The sequence below is a fragment of the Schistocerca cancellata genome, chromosome 2 (assembly GCF_023864275.1).
Source record: "Schistocerca cancellata isolate TAMUIC-IGC-003103 chromosome 2, iqSchCanc2.1, whole genome shotgun sequence".
Lineage (NCBI taxonomy): Eukaryota > Metazoa > Arthropoda > Insecta > Orthoptera > Acrididae > Schistocerca > Schistocerca cancellata.
The window spans coordinates 765,592,594-765,619,744 of NC_064627.1; the positions used below are offsets into that span (position 1 = coordinate 765,592,594).

A 27,151-nucleotide genomic window follows, 5' to 3' on the forward strand; every position below is an offset into this window, starting at 1 on the left:
CGATCGAGGAGGTTGCAACAGTCACGCATTGTCGGCCGTCGCTGTTGCAGAAGCTGGATGTTGGCGCGCCTTCTTCTCGACACGGTCACCAGACGAAACGGGCTCTTGATGTGCGCCAGCTAATGCTTCCCGTCCGCGACACCATGTCAGAAACTATCATCGCAAGTCGGGCGCAATTACATTCTGCCAAACCCCGGAAGCGCGGCAACTCGCGGGAGCTTCACACAACACACCTGCTCCACTCCCCACCCCAACCAGACTCTCTCACTCCCGCGCTCCACGCGACAGAGTTAACACTACCAAAGATCCTAAACACTTTGGTTCTCCACACGACCTATCGATGTATTCGTTCGATAGCATAGTTTTCCCTAGGCAAGACCCAGCGTAAAAATACAAATAATATTTACAAAACAAACCAATTATACATAGACATAAATGCATAAATATGTATACAAATAGTAAAACAATTACAATAAAGAGACAGAAATGTCATATCTTGAGGTAACAAAACAAGAAAAAAAATTATAGTACAATAGATGGAAATAGGAGGATATGCATTTCCGGCGTTACAGGACGATATATATTTTAGACAAAAAGAGAATAGAAGCTTACGAAATGTGGTGCTACAGAAGAATGCTGAAGATGAGATGGGTAGATCACATAACTAATGAGGAGGTATTGAAAAGAATTGGGGAGGAGTTGTGGCACAACTTGACGGGAAGAAGGGACCGGTTGGTAGGACATGTTCTGAGGCATCAAGGGATCACATATTTAGCATTGGAGGGCAGCGTGGAGTGTAAAAATCGTAGAGGGAGACCAAGAGATGAATACACTAAGCAGATTCAGACTGATGTAGGTTGCAGTAGGTACTGGGAGATGAAGAAGCTTGCACAGGATATGGTAGCATGGAGAGCTGCATCAAACCAGTCTCAGGACTGAAGACCACAACAACAACAACCCAACATTCTTCTAAAAAAATATCCAGTGACTTCTACCTCTTTCTTCGATGAAGAAATCATAGCATGACAAGAAAGATGAGAAGGTGATTTTCGAGTTGAAACGATTCTTCAACAGCGAAAACACAAGTTTCTACAACCTATGTCTCTGTCAACTCATACATAGTTCGGGATCAACGCGTCGGGTTGAAAGGTGAATATTTCAGAAACCTACGCCGTCAGCAGTCACATGATCGCAGTTTGATTCTTTTGGGGTAATAATGAAGACCTTATGAATAGCCTTCATATATGGGCCAGTGTAAAAAGAAGCGTAAATACGGTTATATTTTTCTAGGTAGATATTTATGGGACCATCCTACTGTTATTTTTAAAGTTCTTATAATGCCTTGTGCCGACTAGTCGAGAAATCCAATTGCAGTCGTTTCGCTTTGTTGCTGCAGAGAAAACTCTGTGACCCGTATCCTTTGCTACGTGAGGCGCACAGCACTCAGCAGCGGGCCACCTACTTCCAGTCAGTGCACACCCTAGATTAAAGCTCCTCTGTAGAGGCAGTTGACCATTTAATGGGGGACGCCTTTTGTGTGCCATGCCACGGCCGCTGGCAGCTTTTGTGCAGCCGATCGTCGCCAGCCGATAGCCCATGGCACGTACCGCCGGGCTCGTTTACTCCCTCTCCCCCTCCCCCCCCCCCCCCAACCAAACTCACCCCGCGCTGTACGCCCTCTCTCAGTCGCCATCCTCCGAATCACAAGCCTCTGCATGACTCTGGAGTAACGAGATATCTCAATGTGTTTGACCGTACTAGCAATTTGTCGTGGGAACTTGCCCATTGGATGCGGACACTACCAAGCAATAACAACTACAGTTAATTAATACATAATAAAGCTTATTTGAACTCTCCATACTGCTGAGTTTCGACTTAAAGCTAAGCAGACACTTTACATATAATAAGAAATACGATGGCTTTTGAGAAAGTAAGGAAAGATCAGTCACTAAGTGGAAACCAGAGTGAATATCAAAAGTGTTTCGTCAGCTACGACTTCCAGATAGTTCTCTACACAATCACCGCTGCGACTTACACATCTTTCGTAGCACTGTACAAACTTTCCAAAACCCTCGTCGTAGAATGCACCCTCCTTTGCCTTCACACAATTTTTCTACGCTGGGTGGTGCTCGTTGTCGGTACCAAAATGTTGTCTTCCTGGCCAGCGGCTCATTTAAGCAGAGATGAGAATCAGAGGGAGCCAAGTCGGGGCTCTGTGGTGGGTGATCAAACATTTCCCATCTTTCAACACTGCACGAGCGGCCGTTGGCCATGCAGTGTGTGGCCGAGTATTTTATGAAGAAGGAAATGCATGAAAGTTACGTTATGAGGGGTTGCCCGAAATCAGGCGAAATCTCAGGATAAACACCTACACTTGGCGAGGGACATTATTTTCGACAACCTAGGAGCCACTGTACTGGACGTGGAATGAACCACTGGTGCTGATAACTCGCATTTTTAAGAATTGCCACCTGCTAGGGTACTTCCCATCTGACTGGCACTTAGCACCACTACCAAAGCTGAGGAAGGACCATGGCCAACTGTAAAACTATCGTCCCATCAGCCACCTGCAGCACTCTTCAAAGTACTTGAAAGGATCGTACTCCAGTGACTTCGCCCAGAAATTACTGAAGGGGCTGCGATACGCCCAGACCAGTTTGCCTTTCAGTCTCGCCTGTCGATCGAACTCCAACTCCTCAAGCTTACAAAGTGTATAGCATATAATATGAACTATGAGAACTATCCTTTTTCGACGTTGGAAAAGCATATAATCGAGTATGGAAAACTTAGCAGCTCCCCATACTGCATGACGTCCCCACCATTCCAGACTACTGCACGAAGATTATTGACAGCTATCTTCAGGACAGGCGCTGCTTTGTCCGACCTGATGGTCAGCGGTCCAGCATTCAACAACAGCAGGAGGGCGTACCTCAGGGCTCCGTTCTGTCCGTGATTCTATTCGTCTTGTGCATGAATGACCTGCTATTGCTTCCACAAGTCGCCCTTGCGCAATTTGCAGACGATACAATGATCCTTAGCAGCTGCCACAGCGATGCAGCGATAAGGCACCTACGAGTCAGCTTAGACTAGGACAGCAGCAAACCGCATTACCCTGAATATGGAGAAGATGCAGACCATTGTGTTTACTCAAAAAATGATTCAAATGGCTCTGAGCATTATGGGACTCAACATTTAAGGTCATCAGTCCCCTAGAACTTCGAACTACTAAAACCTAACTAACCTAAGGACATCGAACACATACATACCCGAGGCAGGATTCGAACCTGCAACCGTAGGGGTCGCGCGGATCCAGACTGAAGCGCCTAGAACCGCTCGGACACCCCAGCCGGCTGTGTTTACTCGCCATCGGCCCTAACTCAGAGACTGTCTCACACTGCACAACATGGCACTCCCTTGAACACATCAGGTGAAATGCTTGGGAGTAATATTGGGTCTCAATCTCCTCCTCAGAGACCATGTTCAGGGAAAACACAACAGCACTATGCCCCTATTTCACCAGTGATACCCTCTCGTCTCAATATCTGAACGTGAGGACAAAACAAAGCATTCGCGGAACGACACTCCTACCGTCAATCTGACACGGATGGTCCTCCTGGGGGATAAACTGTAACAGCACTCTCAAACCGCTGCAAAACCTACAAAACCGATGTTGTTGTGGTCTTCAGTCCAGAGACTGGTTTGATGCAGCTCTCCATGCTACTTTATCTTGCGCAAACTTCTTCATCTCCCAGTACCTACTGCAACCTACATCCTTCTGAATCTTTAACATATTGCAGCGTGTCAGCAACTGTGAAATGTACAGCAAATAAACAATGTTTTCAGCCTTCAGTTGCAAGGTAATTTTATTCGTTTACCTAGGTTTCGATTCCAGTAATGGAATCTTCTTCAGAACAACAATGAAATTATTTTGTGAGCCAAACACTGGCCATGTCACAGATTAAAAATTAAAACATTAAAGACGCAAGATCTTATGATTATGCGTCTTTAATGTTTTAATTTTTAATCTGTGACATGGCCAGTGTTTGGCTCACAAAATAATTTCATTGTTGTTCTGAAGAAGATTCCATTACTGGAATCGAAACCTAGGTAAACGAATAAAATTACCTTGCAACTGAAGGCTGAAAACATTGTTTATTTGCCTTCTGAATCTGTTTAGTGTATTCATCTCTTGGTCTCCCTCTACGATTTTTACCCTCCATGCTGCCCTCCAATACTAAATTGGTGATCCCTTGATGCCTCAGAATATGTCTTACTAGGCGATCCCTTCTTCTAGTCAACTTGTGCCATAAATTTCGCTTCTCCTCAATTCTGTTCAATACCTCCACATTAGTTATGTGATCTACACACCTAATCTTCAGCATTCTTCTGTAGCACCATATTTCGAAAGCTTCTATTCTGTTCTTGTCTAAACTATTTATCGTCCACGTTTCACTTCCATACGTGGCCACACTCCATACAAATACTTTCAGAAACGACTTCCTGACAATTAATTCTATACTCGACGTTAACAAATTTCTCTTCTTGCGAAACGCTTTCCTTCCCCTTGCCAGTCTACATTTTATATCCTCTCTACTTGGTCCACAATCAGTTACTTTCCCCTAATAGCAAAACACATTTTCTACTTTAAGCGTCTCATTTCCTAATATAATTCCCGCAGCATCACCCGATTTAATTCGACTACATTCCAATATCCTCGTTTTGCTTTTGTTGATGTTCATCTTATATCCTCCTTTCAAGACACTGTCCATTCCGTTCAGCTGCTCTTCCTGGTCCTTTGCTGTCTCTGACAGAATTACAATTTCATCGGCGAAGTTTTTATTTCTTCTCCATGGATTTTAATTCTTACTCCGAATTTTTCTTCTGTTTCCTTTACTGCTTGCTCAATATACAGATTGAATAAAGTCGGGGAGAGGCTGCAACCCTGTCTCACTCTTTTCCCAACCACTGCTTCCCTTTCATATCCCTCGACTCTTATAACTGCCACCTGGTTTCTCTACAAATTGTTAATAGCCATTCGCTCCCTGTATTTTACCCCTGCCACCTTTAGAATTTGGAAGAGAGTACTCCAGTCAACATTGTCCAAAGATTTCTCTAAGTCTACAAATGCTAGAAATGTAGGTTTGCCTTTCCTTAATCTTTCTTCTAAGATAAGTCGTAGTATCAGTATTGCCTCACGTGTTCCAATATTCCTACGGAATCCAAACTGATCTTCCCCGAGGTCGGCTTCTACCAGTTTTTCCATTCGTTTGTAAAGAATTCGTGTTAGTATTTTGCAGCTGTGACTTATTAAACTCATAGTTCGGTAATTTTCAAATCTGTCAACACCTGCTTTCTTTGGGATTGTAATAATTATATTCTTCTTGAAGTCTGAGGGTATTCCGCCTGTCTCATACATCTTGCTCACCAGATGGTAGAGTTTTGTCAGTAATGGCTCTCCCAAGGCCGTCAGTACTTCAAATGGAATGTTATCTACTCTAGCGGCCTTGTTTCGACTCAGGTCTTTCAGTGCTCTGTCAAACTCTTCACGCAGTATCGTATCTCCCAGTTCATCTTCATCTACATTCTCTTCCATTTCTATAATATTGTCCTCAAGTACACCCTTGTATAGAGCCTCTATTTACTCCTTCCACCTTTCTGTCTTCCCTTCTTTGTTCAGAACTGGTTTTCCATCTGAGCTCTTGATATTCATGCAAGTGTCTCTCTATTCTCCAAAGGTGTCTTTAATTTTCCTGTAGGCAGTATCTATCTTACCCCTAGTGAGATAAGCCTCTACATCCTTACATTTGTCCTCTAGCCATCCCTGCTTAGCCATTTTGCACTTCCTGTCGATCTCATTTTTGAGACGTTTGTATTCCTTTTTGCCTGCTTCATTTACTGCATTTTTATATTTTCTCCTTTCATCAATTAAATTCAATATTTCTTCTGTTACCCAAGGATTGCTACTAGCCCTTGTCTTTTTACCTACATGATCCTCTGCTTCCTTCACTACTTCATCTCTCAAAGCAACCCATTCTTCTTCTACTGTATTTCTTTCCCCCATTCCTGTCAATTATTCTATTATGCTCGCCCTGAAACTCTGTACAACCTCTGGTTTAGTCAGTTTATCCACGTCCCATCTCCTTAAATTCCCACTTTTTTACAGTTTCTTCAGTTTTAATCTACAGTTCATAACCAATAGATTGTGGTCAGAGTCCACATCTGCCCCTGGAAATGTCTTACAATTTAAAACCTGGTTCCTAAATCTCTGTCTTACCATTATAAAATCTATCTGATACCTTCTAGTATATCCAGGATTCTTCCATGAATAAAACTTCCTTTTATGATTCTTGAACCAAGTGTTAGCTATGATAACGTTATTCTCTGTACAAAATTCTACCTGACGGCTTCCTCTTTCATTTCTTACCCCCAATTTATATTCACCTACTATGTTTCCTTCTCTCCCTTTTCCAGCTCTCGAATTCCAGTCACCCATGACTATTAAATTTTCGTCTCCCTTCACTATCTGAAGAATTTTCTTTTATCTCATCATACATTTCATCAATTTCATCATCATCTCCAGCGCTAGTTGGCATATAAACTTGTACTACTGTAGTAGGCATGGGCTTCGTGTCTATCTTGGCCACAATACTGCTTTCACTATGCTGTTTGTAGTAGCTTACCCGCATTCCTATTTTTTTTGTTCATTATTCAACCTACCCCTGCATTACCCCTATTTGATTTTGTTTTTATAACACTGTATTCACCTGACCAAAAGAATTTTTCCTCCTGCCACCGAACTTCACTAATTCCCACTATATCTAAATTTAACATATCCATTTCCTTTTTTAAGTTTTCTAAGGGATCTGACATTCCACGCTCCGTTCCGTAGAACGCCAGTTTTCTTTCTCCTGATAACAACGTCCTCTTGAGTAGTCCCCGCCCGGACATCCGAATGGGGGACTATTTTACCTCCGGAGTATTTCACCCAAGAGGACGCCATCATCATTTAATTATACAGTAAAGCTGCATGCCCTCGGGAAAAATTATTGCTTTTGTTTCCCCTTGCTTTCAGCCGTTCGCAGTACCAGCGCAGCAAGGCCGTTTTGGTTAGTGTTACAAGGCCAGATCAGTCAATTATCCAGACTTTTGCCCCTGCAACGACTGAAAAGGCTGCTGCCCCTGTTCAGAAACCCCTCTTTTGTCTGGCCTCTCAACAGATAGCCCTCCGTTGTGGTTGCAGCTACGGTAAGGCCATCTGTATCGCTGGTGGGGACCAACGGCAAGGTCCATGGTTCATGGGGGAAGGCATGGTTCTATAGGCAACCGCAAACATTTTTCGCCGCGTGGTTTTAGCCGAGCGGTCTTAGGCGCTGCAGTCCTAGACCGTGTGGCTGATCCCGGCGGAGGTTCGAGGCCTTCGGGCATGGGTGTGTGTGTGTTTGAACATTTGAAACATTTTTCCACGAAATCACTAACCGTCTTGTCTCACTGAGGGATAAATGTATTAACAGTTACGGCAATTACATTTGATATGTCATATCGTTTACTTAGCTTTTTTCCCTCTGTTTTGTTTTCATTCGACTGCCGAATTTAGAAAATGGTGTTTTTATATTCATTAAATTCATATACGACTATAGTTTTGGGAAACTCATCAGTCACGCGAAACGTATTCATTGTGCAAAATCAGTAGATTTGCGTGTGAGATTTACGTATGTAAATATATCAAACATTTAATAAACAAGTGATTACCTAATACATTGGATCGCCGATGAAAGTTTCCGTCAATAATCCATTTGAGTTTGATGGTTACAAAAAAATTCTTAGTTTCTATTCAAGAGCGAAGAATCAACTGGACTCTCTTCACATAAGGAAGAGTGAGAAAAGAAACTACCTGAATGCTCTCAGTGCAACCACGGAATTGAAATCTCTAGCCGAGAGTAAAGCTTTTTATTTTCAATTTCAAGTAAAAGTCTGCAATTTTTTTTAGCTGGCACATAACATGTAGCAATGTTCATCATGACTATGATCAGCAAGAAAACAGGAAGTAACTGTCAGTCAGGAGTTACATAAGTGGTATCAAAGTACTCAGATGTGGCTGTAAAATATAGGGGCTGATGCCGTCACAAAGCACGCAAGTGCCAAAGATGAACGCTCGATATCTGTGAAACGAGAAGCCTGCTTGACTGCGGCATCTCTGGTTTCTGTAGAGAAATCATTGTAGCAGGGGGTTTCGTTTCTGTAAGAGCTGTTAATTTGTTTTGCCAGTATAATGATAAATGTGATAATAGAGCAACAAATAGTCATGAATTTTCACGTGATGGTGAAGACTGCTTATCACGTACGCGAATCTTTGAGTGCTTCAAGCGTTTTCAAGATGGCTAAGAAGGCGTTGAAGATGACTCATGCCCAGGATGCTCTTCAAAATCCAAACACGGATAAAAATATCGAAAATTAGGTAATGTGATTCGATACGACAGCCGGTTGAGTATTCGATCGATTGCTGAAATTGCTGGAGTTGACAAAGAATGCGAGGAAAATTTTGTGTAACCTATTTAAGATGAGAAAAGTGTGTGCAACACTAATGCCGAAAATTCCCATGTTTGTATAAAAAAAGAAGATCGTCAAAATGTGACACTTTCAGTATCACTGAAACTGATACTAATTTTTTGGAAAGAGTGATAACGTGTGACGAATCTTGTTTTTCCAAGCACCGATAGCGAAAAAAGCCCGAATGAGCAAATCAATGTTCAAAGCGATGATAATTGTTTTGTTTTTCGTTATTCATGGAATTATCCCTCTTCACTGGGTTCCTGAAGGTCAAACTATTAATAAACATAAGTACCATGAGGCTCTTGGTCAACTCTGTGAGAAAATAAGAAAACAAATGACCCATATCGTGGAAGAACAAGTCATGGTTTGCGCATCAAGATAAGCATCGGCTCACACTGCGTTGCCCTTTAAGAGGTTTGAAGTGAAGTACAGCTTCCCAGTCGCCGCGTTTACATAGGGCTCCCAAAACCGGATTTCATAAACCGATATTCCATTCCGCTTTTGGCTTGTCATGTAAACACTTCAAAATCGATTCTGGAAATCCGTTTCCAATTCCGCAATCGATTTCTGCTCCCATGTAAACGCGACCGGGTTTGAAACGTGCTTGGGCTGCCAGGTTGCATCCTGTTTTTGAAAACTTTCCGGTTAATATGGACTGAGTGGCTTTTTTTATAGCGAAGAATAAGTAAAATTTTAGACTGAAGATGTTTTCATCCCCTCTAATTGTCGAGAAATAGTGATTGTGTTGACTCAACCACACACTGTGTCAGCTGTTTTCCAGGCGCCCTATTTAACTGCGCTAGGAAATCCGTTTCAGACCTTAACATGTAAACACGATATCAAAATTCGATTTTCGTCTTATGGAAGATGTGTCGCATGTAAACGTAGTGACTATTAGACCACCCTCCACATTCGCCTGACCTAGCACCCCAAGATCAAATCTGCATTAAGAGGAACAAGATTTCAGTCTGTTGAAGTACTGCAAGAAAAACGGCACACGTTTTCAAGCAGCTCACAGAGGAATACATTCAACACTGTTCCCATAGATTGGAAATTTGTAGGGATAGAGCAGTGGAGTATATGTAGAATGACAATAACTAGATTTGAATATTATTGAAATAAAATGTTTTAAGCAATAGTCCCGTTATTTTATAGCCACGCTTCGTATGTCCTGCTTTTATTTTCTGTCTGCTTCAGCATCTGTTACTTCTCCTCCCATCCTTCCTCTCTGTCCCTCTCCCTCTCTCCGTCGCTCTCTCTCGTCTGTCTTCTGTGGATGTGTGTGTGTGTGTGTGTGTGTGTGTGTGTGTGTGTGTGTGAGAGAGAGAGAGAGACCAGCAGAGTCTTTTATCTTTTAGTTTGTATGTGTTTTGGGCTTAAGTATCGCTTTATTCACAAAGGCTAGCCTTTAATAACACTACATGAAATAACATATTCTTACCTTGTGATATCTCCGACTTCTCTTGACATTTGCTCACCATTTCTTTCCTGAACGCGAAAGCTGCCTGAAACAAAAAAGATATTCTAGGAATGCGCATGTCATCAGGTGCTATTTCATTGGTAATACTTTACGAGCAATGTACATCAGTACACGTTGCGAGATGACTACACGTAAGGGTTGTCTTTCGTGGTAGTTCCTCAAGCCAATATAAGGACTGTGAGAAAGATAATTTAAGGTGGAAATTGTTTTCGAATATGATAAAACGGTTCCCCTTGTGAGTGCACAGTGGCATACAATTGGTCGCCATACCTTGAATTTGTCAGTCTGTAATGAATATATCATAATGCTCTAAGGGCAGCCTCTGAAACTACAGTATTAACCGAAAGGTCGTGGATGACAGGTTGGCTTCTTGCCACTGCTTACATACTGGATAAAATAACGGTAATATCGGGCTAATACCTCCGGTATAACGAGTCACAATAATTGCACCAACTGCCTTTCCAACGAGGGCGGAGGACTGGATAGAGCTTCTGTGTAGCTTCTTACTCTTCAGGTGGGGAAACCGGCTCTAAAGATGGAGGAATCACATTTGATTAACGGACAAAAAGGTTGCGTAAACTACTGGAAATCACTGCATTACGAGGTGCATTCAAGTTCTAAGGCCTCCGATTTTTTTTATCCGGACTGGAAAGAGATAGAAACATGCGCATTGTTTTAAAATGAGGCCATGTTCATTGTCAATACGTCCCAGAGATGGCAGCATTGTACGGCAGATGGAATTTTACCGCCAGCGGCGAGAATGAGAACTGTTTTAAATACTTAAAATGGCGATGTTTTCCTTACTTGAACAGCGTGCAATCATTCGTTTTCTGAATTTGCGTGGTGTGAAACCAATTGAAATTCATCGACAGTTGAAGGAGACATATGGTGATGGAGTTATGGATGTGTCGAAAGTGCGTTCGTGGATGTGACAGTTTAATGATGGCAGAACATCGTATGACAACAAACCGAAACAACCTCGGGCTCGCACAAGCCGATCTGACGACATGATCGAGAAAGTGGAGAGAATTGTTTTGGAGGATCGCCGAATTACTGTTGAACAGATCGCCTCCAGAGTTGGCATTTCTGTGGGTTCTGTGCACACAATCCTGCACGACGACCTGAAAATGCGAAAATTGTCATCCAGGTGGGTGCCACGAATGCTGACGGACGACCACATGGCTGCCCGTGTGGCATGTTGCCAAGCAATGTTGACGCGCAACGACAGCATGAATGGGACTTTCTTTTCGTCGGTTGTGACAATGGATGAGACGTGGATGCCATTTTTCAATCCAGAAACAAAGCACCAGTCAGCTCAATGGAAGCACACAGATTCACCGCCACCAAAAAAATTTCGGGTAACCGCCAGTGCTGAAAAAATGGTGTCCATGTTCTGGGACAGCGAGGGCGTAATCCTTACCCATTGCGTTCCAAAGGGCACTACGGTAACAGGTGCATCCGACGAAAATGTTTTGAAGAACAAATTCCTTCCTGCACTGCAACAAAAACGGGAAGGGCTGCGCGTGTGCTGTTTCACCAAGACAACGCACCCGCACATCGAGCTAACGTTACGCAACAGTTTCTTCGTGATAACAACTTTGAAGTGATTCATCATGCTCCCTACTCACCTGATCTGGCTCCTAGTGACTTTTGGCTTTTTCCAACAATGAAAGACACTCTCCGTGGCCGCACATTCACCAGCCGTGCTGCTATTGCCGCAGCGATTTTCCAGTGGTCAAAACAGACTCCTAAAGAAGCCTTCGCCGCTGCCATGGAATCATGGCGTCAGCGTTGTGAAAAATGTGTACGTCTGCAGGACGATTACGTCGAGAAGTAATGCAAGTTTGATCGATTTCGGGTGAGTAGTTAATTAGAAACAAAATCGGAGGCCTTAGAACTTGAATGCACCTCGTAAAGACTTGTAATGTGTATCCACAGAAAATATGGGATATAGACATACTGTAAATGTGTTACGAAGATACTCCATCTTAAAACGACTACGGATTAGTTCGCCATTCTGATCTTCAGGAGAGGACTTTCTTCGATTTGATGACCACGAGAAAAAGAAAGATAAGCAATGAAAGCCTAACGAGCCGGAGCGTGGAACGCCGTAAGTCTGAATGTGATAGGGATACTATAAAATGCGAAGCCTGAAATGCAGAGACTGTATGCAGACGTAGTAGCGCGCAGTGAAGTAATATGGCAAGAAGACAATCACTGATTAGGAGAATACAAGGTAATATGAGTAAACGCCAGGTAATGATAGTCACTAAAGAGGAAGAATAATTCGAAGAGACCAGGAGACACAGGATTACTCCAGTTTCATTACGTCATGGTAAGACAGAGATTTAGAGATAAGATGTTCAGTAACAGATATAGACTCTGATAACAACATAGAATTGATTACGAATAGGTTAAAGTTTACGAGGAAGAATTAAAGTATAAGAAAGTGGTATAATAATGTGTTCTGGAATAGTATGTTCAGTGTTCCCTAGCCATGTAGATAGTAAATATAAGAATAACTGGTACGATTGATTCCGTAATTAATATCGATAACAAGAGTACTTACGAGTGTTGAACAGAGAAATTTATATATAACAAAGATGAAGAGAGAAAACAGTGGTAACATAATAAACAATTCAGCTGGGCGAAAGCAGGAAACATAATAATGTTTAGGGAACGAAACGAATGCAAACATATTATAAAAATGTATGCATGTGTGGCTATGTGTACATTCCACATATCCTCCTAAACCGACAAGCCGACTTCAACCCTACTTGGTACACATATCAGTAACTGTCAGACAACAATCACCGTTGCACTAAGAATCACCTCCCTATCATAGTTCAGGAGATATGACGTTAAACAATGAAATGCGTAAAAGTCTGCCACATCATGTATGACGTTTAAATTTATTACTTCTGTGATGCTAACTCTATTCGCAATAAATTTCACATACAGTATCTACATACGCCATTAAATGCACCTAGAAAATTATATTCCCGTACCAAACGTAGTTTGACGTCATAGACAATGAGATGCGTGAAAAATTGTCGTAATGTGCATTACGTTTAAATTTATTACTTCTTTGATGCTAACTCTACTCGCAACACATTTTGCACACAGTGTCCACATATGGCGATGAATTTACCTACATGATTATGCCATGGTAACACACACAGTTCAAGAGAAATGATGCCATGAACTGAGATGCATGAAAAAATGCAGCATCATGGATGAATTCTTAATACATTTGTTCCTTGTTACTAAGACAAGCCTTCAGTCAAGTCATGTTAAGGAAATCCATGGCACTTTTAGAGTGCTTTTGTCAGCTTTCAACTGCGAAGCGCAAATGGCTTAGTCAGAAACAATAGCCATGTACAGAGCTTCGAACAGGCACTGCCATAGAGATATTCACGAAAACGCGCTGTAGACACGCGAATCAGCTGCGCCGGGCATACAGAAACTGTCCGTTTGTAACAGAAAATTGGCAAAATAAATGTTCGGACAATACCGGGTTTATTAGCTAGTAAAACGTACATCAGTTAGAAATGAAATCAATATCAAGTTCATTGGATTTGAAGAGAAATGGGTACACGAAATAAGTGAAAAACTTGTGGTGCATGTCGGTTGAAATGCTCAAAAAAAAAAAAAAAAAAAAAGAAGAAAGTACATACGCTGGAGAGAAAGTTGGGTAACTGGGTAACGTACATTATTTGTGAGGACTAAAATTTAACAATAGGAATGGTTGGGCCGAAAATAAGTGCTCGGGGCACAAGGTAGGCAAGAGGGATTCAAGACCGAAAACCTAACCCCCTTAAGCAAGGGATGCAGTATTTCAAATTCAAATGGCTCTGAGCACTATGGGACTTAACATCTGAGGTCATCAGTCCCCTATAACTTAGAACTACTTAAACCAAAGGACATCAAACACATCCATGCCCGAGGCAGGATTCGAACCTGCGACTATAGCAGTCGCGCGGTTCTGGACGGAAGCGCCTAGAACCGCTCGGCCACAGCGGCCGGCGATGCAGTCTTTGTTCTGTTCGACATGTATATCGAAGATTTAATAAAGATTTAACAAGAAAAAAAGTTTTAGGAGTGTGACTAACGTTCACGACGAAGGGATATCAATTATGTGTTTCTCTACTGACATCGCTAGCTAAATGAGCTTTTGAAAGGAATTAACAGTCTACTGAGCGTGAAAATAAAGCGTGAACCAATGAAAGACGTAAGTTTTGAGGCCTACAAAAAATTAGTCTACCGACTAGCTTAGTATCAGAACTGGGGACCGTGAGATACAGACGAAACAAGGATGACATGAGATACAGACTATCAAAGAAAAGTCAATATTCCTCGCCAGATAAATAAAACGTGCTCCTACATATCAGAAATAAACGTATAGGAATTTTCATATGGAGCACAGCGTTGTACAGAACACAATCATATGCTGTGGGGAAAATCCGAAAAGAAGAGAATGGAATAGTTCGAGAGATAGCGTTAGAGAAGGAGCTGAAAATTAACGCTATTGAATAAGAAATGAGAAAGTTCCCTTCAACATAGGTGGCGATACAATAACCAAAAAATTAGTGACAGATTGTTAGGGTTTACGTCACGTCGACGACAAGATCATCAGAGACTGAGCACGTGGTGACATGGGGAATAAACAATGAAGGAAATCGGTAGTGGCCATTCAAGGGAAACATCCTGGCATTCGCCTTAACCGACCTTGGGACATCACAGAAAATATAAATGAGTCTTTATTGATGGAGATTTGAGCTACCCATCTTCCACAATAAAGAACACAGATCAGCAAAAGCCCGAAAGGACAGGGGAGGTGCTAAAACATCAGAGAAAAACTGATATGAACTGGAGGTAAAGGTAGTGGTGAACGAGGAAGGCGAATGAGGAAATTGCACCTACACATGCAACAAATAATTGTGGTTATTTGTGTAAGTGCTACTCAGTGATGAAGTGGCTGGAACAGGAAAGTAAATTTAGACGAGCCGCATAGAAGAAGTTAAAATACTGATGAACAAACATATCTGAACAAGGTGGTCAGAAATAATCTGAACAGTTTTTAAAGGTTTTTGCGCGGTGGGTCGTGCTCAGAAATTATTGTTACGAAAAAAAAATTCGGTAAGTTGCGCCGTTTCCGAGGTAAATAGCATTCAAGTAAGCCAGTCAAGCTATTGAGCGTTTGAATTCAAGCAGTCAGCCATAGAAGTTGTCAAACGTGTGCGTTCCTAAAACCGAATAAGAGAACGATACAGACATTGGACACGGGACGGTAGTAAGGATCGGATCCAAGTAAAAAAATGAACAGTCCCGTGCACTATCATCTACTCTTTGAGAATGACACACTAATTTTACGGTGTGGTCGAACGGTTCTAGGCGCTTCAGTCTGGAACCGCGAGACCGCTGCGGACGCAGGTTCGAATCCTGCGTCGGGCATGGATGTGTGTGATGTCCTTAGGTTAGTTAGGTTTAAGTAGGTCTCAGTTCTAGGGGACTGATGACCTCAGATGTTAAGTCCCATAGTGCTCAGAGCAATTTGAACCACTAATTATATTTGGATTTCAACATCTCATCGAAGAAAAAAAAACGATTAGAGATGGACAGGTAGTATAGGGCAAGAGCGGCGAAGGAAATCATCCCAATATCTCGAATGAGTGATAGAGGGACACCATGGAAAAACCTTAATATCGGCAGACAGATGGGGATATAATTCTGCTCACCGAGAAAGCGAATCTAGTTTCTTGTCCAGCCCATCACCTAGTTCAGTATGATGCTTCATTAAGAAAGCCAAATTACATTGGCTATCACATAACACTAAAAGTGGAACAAGACGATCAACTGCGATAAGAACCAAGTACTAGTTCTATGCAGTTAGCAAGCCTGAGTTAAGTATCTGAAGTATGTATCTAAGCCCACGTGTATAATAATATCCATGAATATTTCTTATCAATTTGTGTTTCTCATAACAAAGGACTGAGTCGCATACATTGGTAGGTTCCAGTGTATAGCGCCACAGAATAATTACCCCGTATTCCGGAATCATGAAACATTGAACATGGCTGAAGCAGTAACTGGTTGATGTAATGTGCAAACAGGAGACAAGGAAAAAAAGCATTCCCGCACATTTCATTTGATAGTCGCTTTTAGTTCCAGGTGCTGTGACTGTTCGATTTGATTCTAATGTATTTAACTAACAGTATATCCCGAAAGCATACTAGTTTTAGAACGTACAGTTCCTGACTATAGAACTAATTTATGTATATTCCGCTTATAGGATATACACTACTGGCCATTAAAATTGCTACACCAAGAAGAAATGCAGATGATAAACGGATATTCATTGGACATATATATTATACTAGAACTGACATGTGATTACATTTTCACACAATGTTGGTGCATAGATCCTCAGAAATCAGTACCCAGAATAACCACCTATGGACGTAATAACGGCCTTGATACGCCTGGGCATTGAGTCAAACAGAGCTTAGATGATGTGTACAGTTACAGCTGCCCATGCAGCTTCAACACGATACCACAGTTCATCAAGAGTAGTGACTGGCGTATTGTGACGAGCCAGTTCCTCGCCCACCATTAACCAGACGTTTTCAATTGGTGAGAAAACGGAGAATGTGCTGGCCAGGGCAGCAGTCGAACATTTTCTGTATCCAGAAAGGCCCGTACAGGACCTGCAACATGCGGTCGTGCATTATCCTGCTGAAATGTTTGAGTTTCGCAGGGATGGAATGAAGGGTAGAGCCACAGGTCGTAACACATCTGAAATGTAACGTCCACTGTTCAAAGTGCCGTCAATGCCAACAAGAGGTTACCGAGTGGTGTAACGAATGGCACGCCATACCATCACGCCGGGTGATACGCCAGTATGGCGATGACGAATACACGCTTACAATGTGCGTTCACCGCGATGTCGCCAAACACGGATGCGACCATCATGATGCTGTAAACAGAACCTAGATTCATCCGAAAAAATGACGTTTAGCAATTCGTGCACCCAGGTTCGTCGATGAGTACACCATCGCAGGCGCTCTTGTCAGCGATGCAGCGTCAAGGGTAACCGCAGCCATGGTCTCCTAGCTGATAGTCCATGCTGCTGCAAACGTCGTCGAACTGTTCGTGCAGATGGTTGTTGTCTTGCAAACGTCCACATCTGTTGACTCAGGGATCGAGACGTGGCTGCTCGATCCGTTACAGCTATGCGGATAAGATGCCTGTCATCTCGACTGCTAGTGATACGAGGCCGTTGGGATCTAGCACGGCGTTCCGTATTACCCTCCTGAACCCACCGATTCCATATTCTGCTAACAGTCATTGGATCTCGACCAGTGCGAGCAGCAATGTCGCGATACGATAAACCGGAAGCGCGATAGGATACAATCCGACCTTTATCAAAGTCGGAAACGTAATGGTACGCATTTCTCCTCCTTACACGAGGCATCACAATAACGTTTCACCAGGCAACGCCGGTCAACTGCTGTTTGTGTTTGAGAAATCGGTTGGAAACATTCCTCATGTCAGCACGTTATAGGTGTCGCCACCGGCGCCAACCTTGTGCGAATGCTCTGAAAAGCTAATCATTTGCATATCACAGCATCTTCTTCCTGTCGGTTAAATTTCGCGTCTGTAGCACGTCATCTTCGTGGTGTAGTAATTTTAATGGCCAGTAGTGTATAAAATACTCAGTTTGAAGGAATCGCGCTAATTTGTACACACAATGATTTAGGAAATTGTGGTAACTTCAGTAAAGGCCTTCATTCTCTTTGGATTTAGTCTACTGTTTCCGTGTCTGCACCATCGATCGACGTACATGAGGTTATTCCAGTGCAGTCGTTTCGAATCCTGTTGGTGAACGAATTGTACATTTGTGTGACGTGAAGGAATGTGGGCGCACACAACCCTCTTAACATTAGAATATGCGCGCGTATACTGGTTTTGATTGCAGTCAATTCCGCAGCGCTTCTGGACTGAATCTACGCGAGCGGTCCAATGGACAGCGGCCTCCTTTCTGCTGCTGATGTAGGGTAGACAGCCGCGCTGGCACAGAGGTCGCCCTCTACCCTAAACTCCATGTACGACATTAGCCCAAACATCGCACAACTTCATATATGTATTTGTCACCCGCAACTGCACTCCAAGGCGTAGAGATCTGAGTCCAAGTCATAACACTTAACAGTATTGTGAACCACCTAATTTTGGTGGCCAGTTTATGTGAGTATATGTATTTTTTCGTTTTCCAAAATAAGAAATATTAGAGTTCTCTGTCCCATTGAGTTTGGCGTGGATGAAAACGCAGAGCACGACTTCGCATTGAAATGATGTTAGTCGTGATGTCGTTTAAGGTACTGTTCCAGTATTTGCCTTCAGTGATAAGCAAAAGCCTTTTCCACTATGGCCGGATGGTACAATGAGCCTCACTCTTCCCGAATACGGATTAATGTATTGAACACTGTGTAGCCGACGCTGTTGCATGCGATGCCTGCTTGTGTGTGTGTGTGTGTGTGTGTGTGTGTGTGTGTGTGTGTGTGTGTATCTGTCTCTCTCTGTGTGAAATAAGACGAAAATAGGTGAACTCTAACGAAATGCTACTCACGTAATGTATCATTAGATGCAATAGCAAAGGGGAATGGTATTACTCGTATTTGCAGAGATGATTCGACCATGTCGCCAGAATCATGCATTTCCAATCAGGCAATACTACGTACGTCGAATGACATGTAATAAGCACTGAAAAAATTCACAAACGATACGTTTTGTATATGGCAGAAGCCGCATGTTCAGGAGATAGGTAATAAACTCTGATTCGGTAAAGTCTAGACACGGTTACAAGAGGCTGACCAAGAAATTTTTCATATTTTTATTCACATTTTCATCTCCATCGGCTGAGGCGCAGTAATGTACATGTGGAATATGACACACGCAATTACTCATGACCACCGAGAATGCTTCCGTGCGTTAAGAGTAACATTGTTCGCATGTGATTCCTCGGGCTCTTCAAGAGCATACCCTGAACAGTCATCAAATGTTGCAAAATTGCTATGAATTTAAAGAAAGTTTTAATAACCCGATAGTTGTGTAACTTTGTACAACCTCTTCTAAAGATAATATTTACGACAATACGATTTCCAGGTTTGGCCTGAAGTAACTCACGGTGCACAAAAAAATTACCTAAAACACAGAATTTATCACTCTCCTTGATAACTTTACGACAAGTTAATGTGATTTTGTAGAGAAATGAAGAATGTTAACGATATATTTGATCCTCAATTAAGTGCTGTGTCCTATAGCTAGTGCGCCGACTGTAATACTTAAATCTTGATAACCTGACATTGTGGCGGTAGTAACTGCGCCAGACACTTGTTGTCTCATATACGCGTTGCCGACCGCAGCGCCGTGTTCCTTCTGTTTATATATCTATGTATTTGAATACAAATGCCTATAACCAGTTTCTTTGCCCCTTGAGTGTAAATTCGGAGATAACCTTTTCATTTCCATAATGAGGTTTTCACTCTGCAGCGGGGTGTGCGCTGATATGAAACTTCCTGGCAGATTAAAACTGTGTGCCGGACCGAGACCCGAACTGAGGACCTTTGCCTTTCGCGGGCAAGTGCTCTACCAACTGAGCTACCCAAGCAAGACTCACGCTCCGTCCTCACAGCTTTACTTCTGCCAGTACCTCGTCTCCTACCTTCCAAACTTTATAGAAGGTTCGCAGGAGAGCTTCTGTAAAGTTTGGAAGGTAGGAGACGAGGTACTGGCAGAAGTAAAGCTGTGAGGACGGGGCGTGATTCGTTATTGGGTAGCTCAGTTGGTGGTGCACTTGCCCGCGAAAGGCAAAGGTCCCGAGTTCGAGTCTCGGTCCGGCACACAGTTTTAATCTGCCAGGAAGTTTCATCCTTTTCATTTGTTTTGTTGTCCAAGTGGATATGAGAATATGTAAAAAAATGAATCACTGAAACTGTGAGTCAGAGTCGGAATCAAACTGCGTAATCTTGATAAGGGAGAAAAATTATAATGGTAAAGCCAGCGGTTTTCGGTATTTCAGAAATATGAAACGTACCTCTGTTCTTCAGACGTTTAATAATGGGGTCAACACACTTTTATCTGATTTTTGGGGTTGGATTCTTTCTTAATTTGAAGTAAATTGATTTCGGAGTGGGGATTAGTCCAAAGGAGGACACTATTACGTTAAATGAATCGCAATATGAAACTGATTGACTACTGTGTTGAGACAAGAGATACTTTGCGTCTTTTGGTACTTGTAAAGGAATTTCCTTGGTCGGCCTCTGTGACAAGAGGTCACGTAAAGTAGACCTCACTTTTTACTGTGACTGAGGCTTTCTTTCAGAGGGTACAATTTCAAGATGGTGTACTGTATAGTCGTTATCATGAACTTTCACAGCGCAAAAGTGATGGTCTGGATTGAGCATTCGAAACTATCAAACACCGTACGTTTTTCTCAACTGTTTATTAATAGGTGAAAAATAGGGTGTAATACGTGGGGCAAACAAGAAGAGGAATAGTTCCGGATGGTGAAATTGGATTGCTACAGCATAATGCTACAGGCAGACGTCAATCACATGACAGAAGAGAAAGCATAGCCGCAGGCGGCAGGAGCTGCAAATTTTACAAAGCCTGGCGTGGAACTGACGCGTGGCATAGCGGGCGGAGCGCAGTGTTTAGGCATCGCTCGGCGTGATCTTCAGACTCGCAGTGACGACACTTCGCATTTGCCACAGACAATGAAGGACCAGTTCGAATTATTTCGTTTGATGCCTACTTGTGTTACAAGAATTATTAGCATGGAAATGAATGATGATTTAGTATTTGTGTAGGAAGTTGATGCGGTACGTTTCAGTGTGGGTGCATGTCAAACTAACACCCAAGAACAAAGATAGGGAGCAGAAATAGAACGTAGTGATGTTTTTACTGAAAATGTGCAGCAGTTATCTCCAACTGCGTAGGTAAAATTCGAGCACAATTCGTTGGTGGGTGTCTCTTTGGTGGACGTGTTCAATGTAGAGAACAGTCGATCGATTGAACAACTTTAACCATTCTAATTTGGTTTACACTAATCAGGGTGATGTAAATGAACAGAATGCAATGGAAGCTGATGTAAAATCTGTAGTGTTTCTTATAAGGCAAATTAAACAGGAATTTGTGAATGAGTAAAATAAAACAGAAAACGAGCAAGAAATACTTGCAACTTCAGTGTTTACAATGAACCAAATTGTTTATGATAAGAAAAATGTCAGTCTACAAACTGAATAACAGCCTAACAATAGTAATATTTTGGCTTGTGAATTCAGTAATAAAACCTACCTACACTCTGGTAACGTAAGTAATTTGGCGCGTGAGCTGAAAAATCAGTCATTCAGCATCAGCATTTAGGCTGGTGAAATCAAAATTTGTAACAAGTTTTTTGGCATGGCCATCATCCGCTACATGTACATAAATATGCATATTATAAATTCAAACGACTTCTCTAACTGCTACCTATATTTGTGTGCCAGAAGCATTTCGCATTGTACAATGCGGCATTTTGAGAGGATGTACTCTGGAATAATACAGTTTTATTTTTGTTCGTAAATACGGTTTTTTCAGATCAGATAACAGTTCACATCAAAATTTTTACGTTAATAAATTATTATTTGCAGGTTTTCGTTTTTATGGTCGAAATATGCATTTAGTATCACAGTGGCATTTCACTTATAAAACATCGACATGTTGTCACATTACGATATTTTTGCTTTCAAGTTTACAGACTTTAAGATGATTGATGTGGTTTGGAACAATACTGGTCTGACACTAACTGCAAAGTTTTCTTACGATAATTGTGCGTGATTTCTGTCGATATTGTACGTTCACTTGATGCCTCTTTTCTTATTTTTTTTCGTAATATTGCCCAACAAACGAAGCAAATATTGCCAAACAAACGACTGTTCATTTCTGTTTTCTCTCTCTCTCTCTCTCTCTCTCTCTCTCTCTCTCTCTCTCTCTCTCCACCCATCCATACATCTATCTATCTATCTATCTGTCTATCCCTATCTCTCTCTCTGTCTCTGCGTAAAAGGTCAGAATTAAAGCCTTAAACTGACTGCTACAGAGAGTGTGCTGTTAGTGAGATCTGTTCTTATTTTGGTTCCTTTATTTTTGAAACTGCGTACTGGAATGAGAGTAGTAGCAAATACGCGCACACCAAGTGCTAATGCAGAGGAGATGTTCTACAACAAGCACTTCCCTTCTTTTAAAAGTTACTGTCAGACCTGACAAAATTAACTCACTTCAACAGTGTAATGCAGTTAAATCAGTTACATACATCTATGCACTCTCTTGACATGTGTGGTGCAACTGCGTTTTTGCAACTTTTCTCAGCTGAGGATCATTACGCTTCTAGGTAGGCCGTGCATCTGAAGAGCTCACTATGGTGAGTACTTTCTACTTTCGGAGGAAAGCAGAAGAAAACCATGCCGCTAATGGTAATTATTTTGACGACCTATAAAATTATTTTAACTCTTTCTCTATTTACTTTGAGAACATTCACCGAAGTTTTCAGACGCACCTTTTATTAACAAATCCTCAGTGGTGGATAGTTGCTATTTCATCAACTTGAGGTCGAATGCAACGCCGCGTAGAAACTTTCTTGAATGCAAAACTCCAGATGTGATCACAAAAGTTTGTACCGAGCTAATGAGCTAGCCATAACATGAGAACCCTACCGGCCACCACATGGGTCTGAGACTCAGAACGGGCACACACATTAAGTTTAGCTTCGATGCTACAGCAAAAATTGACTCTAAGGTCCTTTCTTTATTCGCAGAGCAAATTAGGCTTTTGAAATGCGAAAATATTTTTTCAAACACAATTTGCACTGAGGTGACAGGCGTTATAGGGTAGCGATATGCACATATACTGATGGCGGTAGCATCGCGTACACAAGGTGTAAAAGGACAGTACATTGGTGGAGCTGTCATTTGAACTCAGGTAAATGTAAATGTCGTGTGACTAGGGCCTCCCGTCGGGTAGACCGTTCGCCGGGTGCAAGTCTTTCGATTTGACTCCACTTCGGTGACTTTCACGTCGATGGGGATGAAATGCTGATGCTTAGGACAACAAAACTCAGTCCCTGAGCAGAGAAAATCTCCAACCCAGCCGGGAATCGAACCCTGATTAGGATTCACATTCTGTCGCTTTGACCACTGAGCTACCGGGGTGGGACTGAACACGGGTGATTCATGTGACAAAATTGCCGACGTGATCACGGCCGCACGACGGAAGTTATGAGACCTCGAACACGGAATGGTAGTTGGAGCTAGATGCATGGGATATTCCATTTCAGAAACCGTTAGGCAATTGAATATTCCGAGATCCACAGCGTCAAGATTGTGCCGAGAATACCGAATTTCAGTCTTACCTCTCACCACAGCAACGCAGTGGCCGATGGTCTTCACTTAACGACCGAGGGGCAGTGGCGTTTCCATAGAGTTCTCAGTGCTAGCAGAGAAGTAACACAGCGTTAAATGACCGCAGAAATCAATGTGGTACGTACGACGAACGTAAACGTTAGGACAGTGCGGCGAAATTTGGCATTAATGGGCTATGGCAGAAGATGACGGACGCAATTGCCTTTCCTAACTGCAGGACATCGCTTGCATAGCCTCTCCTGGGCTCGTGGCCACATCGGTTGGACCCTAGACGACTGGAAAACCGTGACCTGATCAGATGAGTTCCGATTTCAGCCGTTAAGAGCTGATGATAGTGTTCGAGTGTGGCGCAGCACCCAGGAAGACATAGTCCCAAGTCGTCAACAAAACATTGTACAAGCTCCTTGTGGGCTGTCTTCATATGAAATGGACTGGATTAAGTGGTTCAACTGAATCGACCATTGCCTGGAAACAATTATGTTTGGCTACTTGGATACCAATTGCATACGTTGGTAGACTTCATGTTGCCAAACAACGATCGAATTTTTATGAGTGACAATGCGCTATGATATCGGGCCACAATTGTTCGCGACTGGTTTAAAGAACTTTCTGGAAATTTGACCGAATGATTGGGCCAACCAGATCGACTGATATGAATCTCATCGAAAATTTATGGGACATAATCAATAGGTCAATTCATGCACAAAAGACTGCACCAACATTATTCTCGCAATTATGGACGGCTACAGAGACAACATGGCTCAATATCTCCGCAGAGGGCTCCAACAATTTGTGGAGTCCTTGCCAAGTCGAGTTGCACCAGCTACACTGTGCAAGAGAAGATTTTTTTTTTTTTGTCATCAGTCTACTGACTGGTTTGATGCGGCCCGCCACGAATTCCTTTCCTGTGCTAACCTCTTCATCTCAGAGTAGCACTTGCAACCTACGTCCTCAATTATTTGCTTGGCGTATTCCAATCTCTGTCTTCCTCTACAGTTTTTGCCCTCTACAGCTGCCTCTAGTACTATGGAAGTCATTCCCTCATGTCTTAGCAGATGTCCTATCATCCTGTCCCTTCTCCTAATCAGTGTTTTCCACATATTCCTTTCCGCTCCGATTCTGCGTAGAACCTCCTCATTCCTTACCTTATCAGTCCACCTAATTTTCAACATTCGTCTATAGCACCACATCTCAAATGCTTCGATTCTCTTCTTTCCGGTTTTCCCACAGTCCATGTTTCACTACCATACAATGCTGTACTCCAGACGTACATCCTCAGAAATTTCTTCCTCAAATTAAGGCCGGTATTTGAAATTAGTAGACTTCTCTTGGTCAGAAACGCCTTTTTTGCCATAGCGAGTCTGCTTTTGATGTCCTCCTTGCTCCGTCCGTCATTGTTTATTTTACTGCCTAGGTAGCAGATTTCCTTAACTTCATTGACTTCGTGACCATCAATCCTGATGTTAAGTTTCTCGCTGTTCTCATTTCTACTACTTCTCATTACCTTCGTCTTTCTCCGATTTACTCTCAAACCATACTGTGTTCTCATTAGACTGTTCATTCCGTTCCGCAGATCATTTAATTCTTCTTCACTTTCACTCAGGATAGCAATGTCATCAGCGAATCGTATCATTGATCTCCTTTCACCTTGTATTTTAATTCCACTCCTAAACCTTTCTTTTATTTCCATCATTGCTTCCTCGATGTACAGATTGAAGAGTAGGGGCGAATGGCTACAGCCTTGTCTTACACCCTTCTTAATACGAGCACTTCTTTCTTGATCGTCCACTCTTATTACTCCCTCTTGGTTGTTGTACATATTGTATATGACCCGTCTCTCTCTATAGCTTACCCCTACTTTTTTTCAGAATCTCGAACAGCTTGCACCATTTTATATTGTCGAACGCTTTTCCCAGGTCGACAAATCCTATGAAAGTGTCTAGATTTTTCTTTAGCCTTGCTTCCATTATTAGCCGTAAGGGCAGAATTGCCTCTCTCGTCCCTTTACTTTTCCTAAAGCCAAACTGATCGTCACCTAGCGCATTCTCAATTTTCTTTTCCATTCTTTTGTATATTATTCTTGTAAGCAGCTTCGACGCATGAGCTGTTAAGCTGATTGTGCGATAATTCTCGTACTTGTCAGCTCTTGCCGTCTTCGGAATTGTGTGGATGATGCTTTTCCGAAAGTCAGATGGTATATCGCCAGACTCATATATTCTACACACCAACGTGAATAGTCGTTTTGTTGCCACTTCCCCCAATGATTTTAGAAATTCTGATGGAATGTTATCTATCCCTTCTGCCTTATTTGACCGTAAGTCCTCCAAAACTCTTTTAAATTCCGATTCTAATACTGGATCCCCTATCTCTTCTAAATCGACTCCTGGAGATACGACATGATATTAGGAGTTATCATACAACTTTCGTCACCTCAGTGTGTTGTAGCAGACATAAGAGCAGTGAAAAATGTGTAAGTAGCTACCATATGCGGCGAAGACTCGGCGACCACTGCGGCAAAGGCAGCAGCGACAACCACGGCGGCTACGGTGGCATGGCAGTGGCTGGCCATGTTGTGCGACTGTAGGCTGCGGAGTGACTGGACGCTGTGGACAGCGGACACACACAGTGGCAGCAGCTCGATTTTCCCCCGGCGCTTCCGGAGATGGCGATCGGTGGCTTTGTCCCCGGCAGGAAGCCATGTCGTTCCCAGCTACACGCAGCTAGTGGCTCGCTAACTGCCATAACTGCTCTGTTCATGTCCGGGCAAATTCGGGATCGCTGCCAGATAATGGCTTTGTTTTCAAAACGGTGAAGCATCAGCCTCGGCAACAATGCTACAGTTCCGTTGCTGCACTGTACTACGTTCTCTGCGACACTCACTGCCTCCACATTAAACCGCACCCTGTGTAATTTTGTCTCCGCTAATTTCTTTTATCTCAGTATTATCGGAACCATTGTGCACACAGTGACACACTTCCTGCTCCACGTGCAGTGGACGATTATAATCAGCTGTTGATTCTCGCTCAGATCGTTTCCGTAAAATCGGGAACCTGAAAGGGCACTGAATGTGCTAAATACGCAGCGATACTGGCAACTGACGATAAGCACGCTGTGTGAAATATTAGGCTGCACCGCTACATATTTTGTTTGATGTCTCTATTCCTGTGATACTTACAGCAGATTCTATTCCTCTCCCAGTGATGAATCGTAATCGACTCAAAGTACAGATGGAAATTCTCCATCTGCAGTGGAATGTGCGCTGATCAGAAACGTCTGCGTGTCGGACTGTGACTTGAACTCGGGACGTTTGCCTTTCGCGAGCAAGTGCTTTACCGACCGTGTTTCGAGTACTAGTTCCGACAGTTCCGCAGGAGCACGTCTGTTAAGTTTAGAAGGTAGAGGATGAAATGCTGGTAGAAGTAAATCGTGAATCATGCTTGGGTAGCCCAGTCGGTAAAACACTTTCCCGCGAAGGGTAAAGGTCCCGAGTTCGAGTCACATTTCGTCGCACAGTCTTAATCTACCAGAAAGTTTCGGCTCGGAAGACTGTTGATAGCTGATATGAGAACTGAACTTACTTTTTATGGTATTTAGAAATGTCGCGTCCTACTTCATAGACCTGTAGTTAGCGGGTCTGGCTTGTGTGTCGACGCCCCGGTTTCGA

The 27,151-nt window shown here is 42.6% G+C and overlaps 1 protein-coding gene across 1 annotated transcript in view; it reads right to left on the bottom strand.

Moving 5' to 3' along the window:
- The window catches only part of LOC126148248 (uncharacterized), an 86,765-nt gene extending 60,668 nt beyond the window's left edge, over positions 1-26,097 (bottom strand). The window contains exons 1-2 of the mRNA XM_049915745.1: positions 25,970-26,097; positions 9,992-10,055 (exon numbers count right to left, since the gene is read on the bottom strand). Of these exons, the coding sequence (XP_049771702.1) occupies positions 9,992-10,055; positions 25,970-26,056 (151 nt within the window). The 5' untranslated portion in view covers positions 26,057-26,097. The remainder of the gene's footprint in view (positions 1-9,991; positions 10,056-25,969) is intronic.
- Positions 26,098-27,151: the final 1,054 nt, after the last annotated feature.